Source organism: Astyanax mexicanus, chromosome 16 (assembly GCF_023375975.1).
Source record: "Astyanax mexicanus isolate ESR-SI-001 chromosome 16, AstMex3_surface, whole genome shotgun sequence".
In the NCBI taxonomy this organism is placed as follows: domain Eukaryota; kingdom Metazoa; phylum Chordata; class Actinopteri; order Characiformes; family Acestrorhamphidae; genus Astyanax; species Astyanax mexicanus.
This window is the reverse complement of record NC_064423.1, coordinates 38,869,364-38,881,896: the sequence shown is the minus strand read 5'-3', so window position 1 is coordinate 38,881,896 and position 12,533 is coordinate 38,869,364. Positions and strand designations below refer to the sequence as shown.

At 37.0% G+C, this 12,533-nt stretch overlaps 1 protein-coding gene and 1 long non-coding RNA gene across 3 annotated transcripts in view; both read right to left on the bottom strand.

The window, feature by feature from the left end:
- The window catches only part of tspan18a (tetraspanin 18a), an 82,099-nt gene that overhangs the window by 10,769 nt on the left and 58,797 nt on the right, over nt 1-12,533 (bottom strand). For both annotated transcript variants that reach the window (XM_022670096.2, XM_022670097.2), the window contains exon 3: nt 2,359-2,454. In XM_022670096.2, coding sequence (XP_022525817.1) covers nt 2,359-2,454 — 96 coding nt within the window. The remainder of the gene's footprint in view (nt 1-2,358; nt 2,455-12,533) is intronic.
- Nucleotides 1-12,533, bottom strand: part of LOC125782188 (uncharacterized) — a 114,220-nt gene that overhangs the window by 78,014 nt on the left and 23,673 nt on the right. The gene's annotated exons all lie outside the window — the stretch shown is intronic.

The following is a 12,533-nucleotide window of genomic DNA, read 5'->3' as shown; positions in this document are numbered from 1 at the left end:
TAAGGAATGCGCTTCCTCACAACATGGCTGTGGGTTTATTGAAGGCGGCACGGTGGAGGGTTCTGGGGGTTTACGGACCCTTTAACCACATATGGTTTGGGGAAAACAGGACCTGCTGGCCTCACACAGCCCGGAGAGCTTCTATTAAACAGTAAACAAGCTTCAGAAAACAGGAGGTGATCAACACGTCCAAACACGACCCACCAGCAGCTCTCTGAATCATCAGCTGATCTGCTGTACCACACGGCTCGCCAACAAACCCACCAGAAACACAAACACGATAAAAGTATTTAAAATTACTAGGGGTGTCATGATTCTCTAAATCCTTGATTCAATTTTATTTCTGATTTTAGAGTCACGATTCGATTCGATTTTCCTTTTTTTTTTACAGCAGAGAGGCCTATGGCAGTTTTAGATTAGTCTATGGTCAGTCATTGGTTTGATTCATCCAATTTACAATATCTTATTTCAAAAGGTGGGCTTGATATAAGTGATGCAAAGTGATACAAGTGATCTGTAATACACCACATTAGGCACTAATGGCCAATTTTAAATAATTTAATTAAGATATATATATAATGCCATCTAGTGGCTTTTTTTGGTAGCAGCAGTGTGCACTATTAAAACAGCAATGTGCAACATAACAAAATAAATAATAAACAAAATACAGGAACAGCCGTGTACAAAATAATAGAACAATTAGAGCCTTAACAAACTGAACTCTATCCTACTATAACAGTTAAACATGAAAAATAAGACTCAGTCCCTGAGAATGAGAAGTTTTTTTCTTTAATAAAGATATATTATTAACTTTATCTGAGAGAAAGATGCTCCTTAAGGTACCAAAAATAATAACATATTTAAGACTAGACAAAACAACAGTTATTTTTATATTTTCAAGTTTTTCTGTGGAGAAAGGTCGGCTACAGTGTGCTGCGCCATTTGCGTAGTTTAGAGGGACGGATCATCGATTCTCTTTTTGACTTCGATGATCGAGACCATGACATCATTTAGATCGATTTCGATTAAATATCGAAATCATGACACCCCTAAAAATTAGAGTAGCAGCATTTAAAATAATCCTTCAATGTTACATCAGGGGGCAGCTTGAGAACACCCTAGACCTGTATAATTGTATGACAAGGCCAATTTCGCAACCCACTCATTAAGACTCCCCTACTCCACCATAAGGTGGGTGAAAACAAGCACACGCCTCCTCCGACACATGGGAAGTCAGACTCTGAGTAGCATCACAGCGCTAGCGCTCGGAGGAAAGCGCGGCAACTCGATTCTGATACATCATCAGGAGTGATGAGGGGGATAAGAGCATCATATATTGTACCCACGCAGAGAGAGCAAGACCAATTGTGCTCTCTCGGGGCTCTGGAAACTGATGGCAAGCTGCAGGAACAGGATTCGAACCAGCGATCTCCTGATTATAGTGGCAGCGCTTTAGACTGCTGGACCATTCGGAGCCCGCTTTAAAATATTTTAATGTTAGCATTAATGTTTTAATACTTACTTAAGTAAGCAATAAATAAAGACTTAAAAATTAACCATGACGTAAATTAAACTACCAATTAAACTAAAACTAACAATAACTAAAATGTAACTAAAACTATAATACATTTTAGTCAAAAGACTGGGATGATACACATATTGTCTAAAAGAATCATGATAAAATCATGACAACCTATCAGCATGACATTATTACACTATAGAGCAGTTTTTTTCTGAACAGAGAATAAGCCCAGTACTGCCATATACAGTACTGTAAATACAAATTATACATTAATATAAACAGCTCTTCAGTTTCTCTGATTTTGCTATTTATAGGTTTATGTTTGAGTAAAATGAACATTGTTGTTTAATTCTATAAACTACAGACAACATTTCTCCCAAATTCTGAATAAAAATATTCTCATTTAGAGCATTTATTTGCAGAAAATGCGAAAAGGCTAAAATAATAAAAAAGATGCAGATCTTTCAGACCTCAAATAATGCAAAGAAAACAAAAAGTTCATATTCATAGTTTTAAGAGTTCAGAAAACAATATTTGGTGGAATAACTCTGATTTTTAATGAGTTTTCAATTATACATCTTTGCATCATGTTCTCCTCCACCAGTCTTACACACTGCTTTTGGATAACTTTATGCTGCTTTACTCCTGGTGCAAAAATTCAAGCAGTTCATTTTGGTGGTTTGATGGTTTGTGATCATCCATCTTCCTCTTGATTATATTCCAGAGGTTTTTAATTTGGTTAAATCAAAGAAACTCCTTGAAGCAGATAAACATGAACCTAAACAACATGAATCTCTTTATATTAAATCAGAGTTAAAGAAATGAAAGATACTCACAAATATGAAGAAGTTGAAGATGAACATGAGGTATTTAATACAGCTGAGGCAGTCCCCCTCCATGGCTGTGCCTCTCGCAGAAGCCTCTCCTTGCCCCTGAGGACACACACACACACACACACACACACACAGAGAGAGAGACAGTTAGAGGGTCATCATTGTAGGAGACGCTGAGAGACACACTCACTCACTATCAGAAGAAGTGGGGATGGGTCTCAGTATCTGCTGGTGATGAGCGAGAGCTTTGTGCTCTTAACTTAATTAAAATGAATGAGATCATTTACTGACTTCCTCCCTCAAAAAAACGCAGCCATTTGCATCAGAAACAGACGCACTGTGTTCAAACCAGCGCGAATAAAAGATATAATATCAGAGCATTAAACCAGTTCGGGTCCCCGACAGCTTCAGCATTCATTTACTGTCAGAGATAAAATGAACTGATCAAATTACCAATATCTTGCGGAACCAGTGGTGGACAGTAACAAAGAAAAATGAAATTTGTTACTATGGATTCATGGATTCTAAATATTTGATAAACAAAAATAATTGTCAAAAAATGCAGAAAAGACAAAATAATTCACACTAAATTCGACTCCAACATTTAGCGTCCTATTTTGCAATCTCTAGTCGAGCCGTCAATTTAATTTAGTCAATGTGTCTTTGCTATCGCAACAACAGGAAAAGTACACTTTGCACAGCTCATAATGTGCAAAATGCATGTACTATTTTTTTATTAATCATGGGTATGGTTAATTTATGGAGTAATATGTATTAAAACCAGTCAGTGTGTCACTTGCTTATGATTACCTTTAAAAGTCAGCTGAACTCTGACTTTGGCGGATTGCTATTGCAGCGGTGCAGCTACCTGGACGTGTCCAACGCTTTCCTCCAGCAGAGGAAACTGACCTGCTTGTTCATTCTGTTCATTGCTGATGTAAAAGTTGGGTTTGTGCACGGCTGCATGTCCATGTGTGTGTAACAAGTGGGAGTGTACTTCTATCTAGGTTGTATTTAGTCAGTCAGCCTGTGTTTTCCATTGCCAAGACAGCAATACACCAGAAATGTACCTGAACACACTGGTCTCATTTCCAGACCATCACACCCATCAGTGTAGATATATTCACAAACACCATTGCTATTTAAACAACGCAGACAGATAGTGTGAAAGTACACTGTTGGTGGGGTGTAAATTAGCAATTAGCATCATGAAGCTCCTTGCGCAGGGTTTACGATAGAGCCCTAAGATTTTTTAAGCAAAGATGGTAGATCCACACTACACCCACCCATCACTCGCTCTTTCCAGCAGAGCTGAGGTCTCCTAGCTCTTAAAGGGAATGGCAACTGGCTCACTGATTGGTTTATTTCATGTTACGCCCAAAACACACCCATGACCAATTAAGAGAATTAGTACATGCCTCTTGCGTGTTTTTAGCTGCACAAGGTGTACTTTTCCTGTTGTTACGATAGTGAAGACACAGCGACACGCCCTAAATCAAGCTGCACGATAGGATGATAAAGTAAGGCCCTAAATGTTTAATCATTAATTGCATTTCAACACTTTCTTCTTCTGGGGGCAAGTATTTTTGCAACAGTTTCTTTGAACAAAATTTTAGATGGTTTCTGTATTTTGCTTGCATTGTGCGTAACAACTAGTGCTGCACGATATCGGGAAAAATTTACATTGCAAGTGCCCTTTTTTTCAACGATATATATCGCGATATTAAACAATGCAGGGCTCATGACGTCACTAGCCCCGCCCCCATCCGTACGCTGTCTCACATCCGGACCCATCAAGAGCTCAAGAGTCAGCGCCGAGCTCTCAAAACAGTAATCAGCCTTTAATCAGCATTTAAATGGCTTTTTAAAAGGTAAATAAGAGCGTTTGCTTTTCTGGGATTAAAAGCGTGAATTCAGCTGTAACTGGAAATAAATATCTGCACCACAAAACTGTGCTGGACTGAGGTGCACAGCTTTCAACATGAGCTCACGTTTACAAGCACGTTCCCACTCACCCTCGCACTTCTCAGGCAGCAGCAGCCTGTCACTCACACAGACACAGAGACAGCACTGTGTATCTACTTCTGTGTTTGATTTAATTGTCTTAATTGGCGTTGCACGTCCTGCGATGTGACTATTATTGCGCATGCACACATCGCCATGGCGATGCTTTAATGATATATTATGCAGCCCTAGTAACTACATCACCAACAGGGCTGGTAATAAAAGCATGGCATGATCGTACGGAGTAGAAACTCGTAAATAAAGCAGCCGGACTGTGAAGCTGCACATCGGAACATGACGAGTTGTTTATGCAGTGAAATATGGAGCAGCGTTGGAGAAGGACGTGAGTAGGAGTGTGGAGCTCTGAAAAACACCATCAGGCTGCTGGAGCACATTGGGTCCTGTTCTCACCAGGAGCAGAACTCAGCAGACTAAATAAACATGTCCTCCCACCCCCTCGACCACATGCTGCACGTTATAGCCCGGCCATGTGATCCCGTAAACCCGGCTAACGACCCGCCCACAGCTTTACACGCTTCTCTTACGGAGTAATAAACCTATAGGGATACTATACTGCTCCAGTGGAAATCACCAAATCCACCAATTACAATTAACCATACGAAGAATGACTAAGATACGTTTTAAAATCTGGAGTCCTCTGATACATACTTATTTTACCTTTTTAACATACTTATGTCTGGTTCACACTACAGGATAAGGGAGGCAATTTTATAGTAATTTTATAAATTTACTGAACGCAAGCGGCTGGTGGAGCATTGGGGACTTCAGAAGGGGAAACTCAGAGCTCAGTAGCTCATTCACTCATAGTAAAACCAAAGAAATGAAGGAGTGAAGTTTCTGACTAAGCTCTCTCTCTTTCTCTCTCTCCGACTGAACATAACCTGGAATCGGATTTATGATCATATTTTATTTATAGTAAATTTACTCTTCCAGACAATCACAAAAACATTCCTGATTTCAGACTGTTGGCAAACAGTGATCCTCCCAGATGTTCCTGCAGTGTGTGGAGTCTATAAACTAATCTTTAGTCCTCAGATCTTCTCCCACAGCAGATGCAGATGTGAATAATAAATATGATACAAGTTTAATATTTAGAATCGATTCTCTAGTTCCTAGGGAAATTTGACAGTATATATACTAGTGCATCTCAAAAAAATAGACTATCATTGAAAAGATATTCAATGATTTTCAGTAATTCAGTTCAAAATGTGAAACTCATATATTATATAGATGTATTAAACACAGACTGATCTATTTTAAGTGTTTATTTCTTTTATTGTTGATGACTATAGTTTACAGCCAATGAAAACCCAAAAATCAGTCTCATTTTCCAGCAGGACTTGGCACACTGCCAAAAGTACCAATTGGTCTGAAAAAGTACCAAAAAGTACCAAGTAAGCCTGAAGAAGCTCTGTGCTGAGGTAATGGCACCTGATTCTCAGATTCGGCCGAAGAATGAATGTTAATTTTCCTCTTTTCTGCGTATTTATCTTGCTTTGTGGAGCCGGCAGCCTTTCAGCTGTAATAAATGAGCATTTGTTTAATGCATTTCCTGCATGGGGGCCATTTACATTAATAAGATAATGGCTAGGTGGACCTCCTGTGAATAGATGTCCCCAGCTGACAGTGCACTCTGGATAATTACAGGTCATTAGGGGGGATTTAGGTTAATGGGGGGGATGCTCATTACAGCACTGCTGGTCCACTGATTTACCTGCAGCAGGTAATATTAATAAACCTGCTGCCAAAGAGGGCGACCCACGGGACCACCAGTGTCTCGGCTCGAATTACAGGATATATCATAATATAATACTTATTACCTTACTGTAATTCAGTGATATTAAATATATATCTTACAAGACTTGAATTCTCTATGATATTTCACAGCATCTGTGTTCCTGAAGAGGATAAAATACTCCTAAATAATCAAATACCAGAAATTATGGATTTATTTGTGCTTACCCTATTTATTTAATTATAACGTCACCATGTGGAGTAATTGCGGGGGATTGTTAGGGAGTTTAAAGAGTGTATATATGTTTCAATTAAAATATACATATTTGACGATAATACATTACAATAGACTTTTAGTTTCTAATCACCATCAGAAAGCCTGTGACTGTTTTAAATAACTTTTTTATTAGTTTATCTTTTTTCTTATATTATTTATATATTTTTTATTTATTTATTCTTTTTTTTTTGTTTATTTATTATTACTTTTATTTTTTATTTCATTTTAATGTGTTGTATTTTCACTCTTGTTCTTAGTTCTATTACTCATTTAATCACTTATCATTTTAATATTTTACTTTACTTTTACTTTTATCTACTTACTTATTTTATATTTTATACATTTTTTATTTTTATGTCAAATTTGTTTTTTATGGTATTTTAGAATTTTCTGTTTTACATATATGTTTTTATTAAATGTTGATTTTAAATGTGTACTTTTTTATTATTATTTATTTATTCATTTTTTTTGTTTATTTATTATTACTTTTATTTTTTATTTCATTTTAATGTTCTGTATTTTTTTATTCTTGTTCTTAGTTCTATTACTCATTTAATCACTTATCATTTTTAATATTTTACTTTACTTTTACTTTTATCTACTTACTTATTTTATATTTTATACATTTTTTATTTTTATGTCAATTTTTTTATGGTATTTTAGAAATTTCTGTTTTACATATATATTTTTATTAAATGTTGATTTAAAATGTGTACTTTTATTTATTTTTATTTATTTATTTGTTTTACTATTTTATTTCTTCTTATTTCTAAATTATCATTAAATGTGTTCAATCCCTTTGATGTAATAAAAGCTCGGCAACATTGTAAATGAGGGTCACCCTTTAATGTTTCTTCCCGAGTGAAAATAAAGGTTGATTGATACTTATTTATTTTTAGAAAAGAAAAATTCACACTGTTCTCATTTCCCATTATATATCTACTAGAGACAGATTATATCTGTCCAGTATCATTTATTTTACTTTAATCCTGGACATATGGAGATACAGGGGTTGGACAATGAAACTGAAACACCTGTCATTTTAGTATGGGAGGTTTCATGGCTAAATTGGAGCAGCCTGGTGGCCAATTTTCAGTTTTGCTTAAAATATTGCAATGCACACAACATTATGGGGGACATACCAGAGTTCAAAAGAGGACAAATTGTTGGTGCACCAATCGTCTTGCTGCAGCATCTGTGACCAAGACAGCAAGTCTTTGTGATGTATCAAGAGCCACGGTATCCAGGGTAATGTCAGCATACCACCAAGAAAGACCAACCACATCCAACAGGATTAACTGTGGACGCTGTAAGAGGAAGCTGTCTGAAAGGGATGTTCGGGTGCTAACCCGGATTGTATCCAAGAAACATAAAACCACGGCTGATCAAATCATGCAGAATTCAATGTGCACCTCAACTCTCCTGTCTCCACCAGAACTGTCCGTCACCACAATCAATTATTGTGCTCTAAAACCAGGTGTTTCAGTTTCATTGTCCAACCCCTGTATTTGGAGTGCATTATTAGTATTATTTGTATCATGACATTCTGGATCATTGACTTCTGTTACAAATCTGATCAAATGCTTGTATTTTTTTATATCTCAGTTAGGAGTGTGCCATATTATATCGTATGAATATTGTGATATTATGTTTATATTATTTTTTATATTATTTCTTATTGCTCTAACGTTAAAAATCATGATTATCAAATAGTGGTAGTTCTGGTCAGTACTCAGCTCTACTGGAACGCGGCCATAATGTCAGCTCGACTCCTCCAGTTTCACTCTACACACCGAGGGCCTGCAGATTCAGATCCGTGCAAAAAATAGCTCTAAGCAGCTGGATGATTTCACGGACCCCAACAGGAGATAGCTGTGAATAATTGTGAGTCCGCGTGCAGAAAGACTCGGACGTAATTTAATCATCACTCCTGGCAGCTTTTCCAAAAGTCATTTCCTGCTCACTTCTGTCAGGTGTTGCGAAAGGCAGGACAGAAAGGAGCTCTGGGGAACCGTGCTGAGTTCCGTAATCCAGCAGTTATATATGTGTGTGTGTGTGAGAGTGTGTGTAAAAGTGTGTGTGTGTATGAAAGTGGGTGTGTGTTTGGGTGCATGTCCATCACCTCTAAGGGCACTGAGTTCATTCTGATAGACTCCAGCCCATTTAATTCACAGGGCAGCAGTTATATCAGCTACATTAGCATTAGCATTAGCATTAGCAGTGGGAATCTGTAGAGACTCAACTCTACAATACGATCACATTACTCACGCTCACAATCTCTTCCTCAGGGATTAAAAAAAAAAAAGATTCATTTTTGCAATAATAAAAATGCAATATATCTGCAATTTATTACTACTGACTGCAGAAAATGTTCCTCCACTTACAGTGTATTAGCATTTACTTAAAAAAAAAGAAAAAAAGAAATTGTGAAACAATACAATTATACCTCAAAACTCTGATCCACCATGTGCAGTAGGGGTGGGCGATATGGCCCTAAAATAACATCACGATATTTCATGGTATTTTTATGATAACGATACTCTTGGCGATATAAATTGATGATTTGTTTTTTCAAGAATACACTATTGCAACAAAATGAAAATTTTATTTTATTATTGCATACGATTTATGTCACACCCCTAACTGAGATATTAAAAAAATACAAGAATTTGATCAGATTTGTAACAGAAGTCAATGATCCAGAATGATCAGTCATGATGCTAATAATAATAATGCACTCCATATATCTCCATATATCCAGGATTAAAGTAAAATAAATGATACTGTACAGATATAATCTGTCTCTAGTTGATATACATTATAATGGAAAATGAGAACAGTAAAAAAAGTAGTACCCTGTGATAATTAGGGGTGGGTGATATGGCACAATATTTAAGGGTATAATATCGTTCACGATATTCAAAAATGTTGGCGATATTATCGCGTACAATATGATATGGCACATCCCTAATGTGCAGTGTGAAAGTGTTATTCATTACAATGTCCAACCACTGACACACACCTACATTTACAAAAGATCCGTATGATACACAGCATATTTATAGTTATTGCTATTAGAATTTTAACTTCTGTACCGATACCAACTGAAGTATCACGATTCTTGATATTAAAACGCTACTTCTCAACTGTATTTACAGGCACTTGGTCAATGCAGACGTATTAAGCTACAGATTTATCATATTTTCTGAAAAAATAAGCCTACGCTCACTACAAAGATCAAGCAGGCTACGTTCCTGACATCGAATTCGCGATGGAAACGCACAAAAGCGTGAACATCTCCAGTTCACACTTGTGTTTGCTCCTCTACAATACTGGAGATGTTTGTAACACTGTTTGTAAACTGGGTTTGTGGTGTTGGTTGGGTTGTCCATTGCCATTATACGCGCACTACTGCTCTGCTCTATCGCTGCTGGCTTGCGTGCGCGTGCGTCACTCAACTGAGTCAAATTAGTATTAGCGATTTGATTAATTTGCTTAAAATACCAGGTTGTTAACCTTAATCCTGCCGCAGCGGTGTGAATCGGTTTTCTTATAAAGTGAATCAAATCACGCCTACTAATTTGACTCATTTGAAGCTAGTAACTGGGCTATAGAGCTACAGCATTGAAAGCATTGAACGCTAAAGAACCGAATCGTTTTTGACGACGTAGTATTGAACAAGCATCGAATGTTCGGTGCATCGTGCAGCTCTATTTCACAATACACAACACATCTTCTGTTAAAGAGCTGCGATAACATTGTGAATAACAGCAAACTCAAATTATTAAACACTTGAGACTGTGATAATGTGCAACAGAATTAGACTGGAGGTAGAGTGAGGCAGAGCAAGAGAGTGAGGCAGAGTGAGGTAAAGTGATGTACAGAGCAAGGTAGAAGCCTACGTTCTATAAAAATGGTCTGAGACAAATTTACAACAGATACAAATGCAATCACTCAAAACTACTTTAGAAGGTGGTCTGAGATGCATTTAAAGATCTCCTTCTGCTGTACACGATGATGCACATACAACTGTTTCTCAACCTCTATTGTCGGCAGTAGCTAGTAAAGTAAAAGAAAATCCTCAGGAATACGAGTTGATCAGAGAGACGTTAGGGCTACAGCATTAGGAGCTATAGCTTAGGAGGAGTGAACAGCTCTTGTAATCAGTTTACTCTGATTACAGCTTCTGTTTACAGAGCTAGTTAGCGTTAGCTATCTTGTTTAAGTAACTATAGGTTTAAATCGGATCTCCGGTGGATTCCACGTTTTACCAAAACTTTAAATATACACTAGGGAAGCACGGTTTGACAATGCAGCACTAGGGTGTGCCATATCGTATCGTATGTGATAATATTGCCAAAAAATTTTAATATCGTGAACAATATTATACCCTGAAATTTCGTGCCATATTACCCACCCCTAATTACCTAACTATTACACGAGAGTACTACTTTTTTGCCCTTTTTAGCAAAAGAAAAAATCACACTGTTCTAATTCCCCATATATATCTACTCGAGACAGATTATATCTGTACAGTATCATTTATTTTACTTTAATCCTGGATATATGGAGATATTTGGAGTGCATTATTATTATTAGTATCATGACATTCTGGATCATTGACTTCTGTTACAAATCTGATCATTTTTTTTTTTTAATATCTCAGTTAGCCATATCATATTGCATGCAATAATAACATTCTAAATAATTGAAATAATAATTGTCATATCGCCAAAAGTATCGTTATCGTGAAAATACCATGAAATATCGTGATATTATTTTAGAGCCGTATCGCACACCCATAGGCAGCACAACTCGACAGAACACCGGTCAAAGTGGGCGCCCTTTGTGGCGAATTTTATGATATAGAGCGTATATAGACTCTGGGGCTTCAACATGGTTAAACTGAAATCTGAGGTAAGAGTTTAGTACCGTTAGTTTAGCTGAAAGAATATATAACATTATAAATGTGATGGAATTACATCTTTAAAACAAATACAAATCCAAATTACTAGGGGTGTGACGAGATCTCGTGGCACTTTTTAGGCGGGATCTGGCAACACAGCAGGAGGATGTTCTGTTTGTGGTGTCTGCAAACGGAGTATTAGCGGTCTGTGAAGTCTGTTAAGTTTGCGTTATTTTATTTTATCAAATAATACTCTAGTTTTCAAGCCATTTTTCATTTTTGAGGTTTTCTTTAAAATTTTATTTTTAAATCTCGTCTCGTCTCGTTCTCGTGAACCCAGTATCGTGTCTCGTCTCGTCTCGTGATATTAGTGTCTCGTCACACCCCTACAAATCACTCAAACCAATTCAGGAGCTGGTCTGAGACGAATTTAAACAGATACAAATTCGATCAATTAAAGCACTTCAGAAGGTGATCTGAAACACAAATTGTAGTGTGTCTGCGGCGAAAACACACCCGTCTCTCATTCAGACACATTCAACAACACAAACTCCTCCAAGTATGACTGAAACTCCAGAAATAATTGTCTGTCACTGTTTTTCCCAAACATTTCATGAAATTATATCCAGTATATATATTATTTCCATTATCCAACATCTGTAAACCTCATCATAATAACACAGGAAGTCTATTAGTAGCTTTTCTGCCATAAATAGCTTAACAGCCTTTGTTGAATCTGCTTTTTAAGCTCCTCTGTTTTCCTGCTTTTGCGTAATTCTGCTCCAGAGAGGCTTCAGGCCTCCAAATGACCCTCCCAACCAATCCCCAGCAGCCTGATTTCACTCCAGAGACAGAGCTAAGAACACAGGTCAGAAACCAGGGTCCAAAAAACGACAGTTTCATGCATGAGAGGAATCTTATGAAGCAGAAAAACGCTCTGCTTTACTCGAGAGGTCACAGCAAACTCTGCTGCAAGGCTTCAGCCAATCAGGAGCCAGTTTTCCAAAGAAATCAACCAATATCACAGTATCCTGAGAACGTTTGGTATACAGAAGCTTAAAATCACTTTTAAATCACCTTAAATCCAATATACAGTCTTGGGCTTTTAATTGTCATTTTAGCTAAGTTTATAATGATTAGATTATAATGAGATTATAGTGAGATACTAGTAAGGAACAGGGGTGTCGCCATGTTTACCTTCTAATTCTAAAACTAAGCTAAGTTAAGTAAACAAAA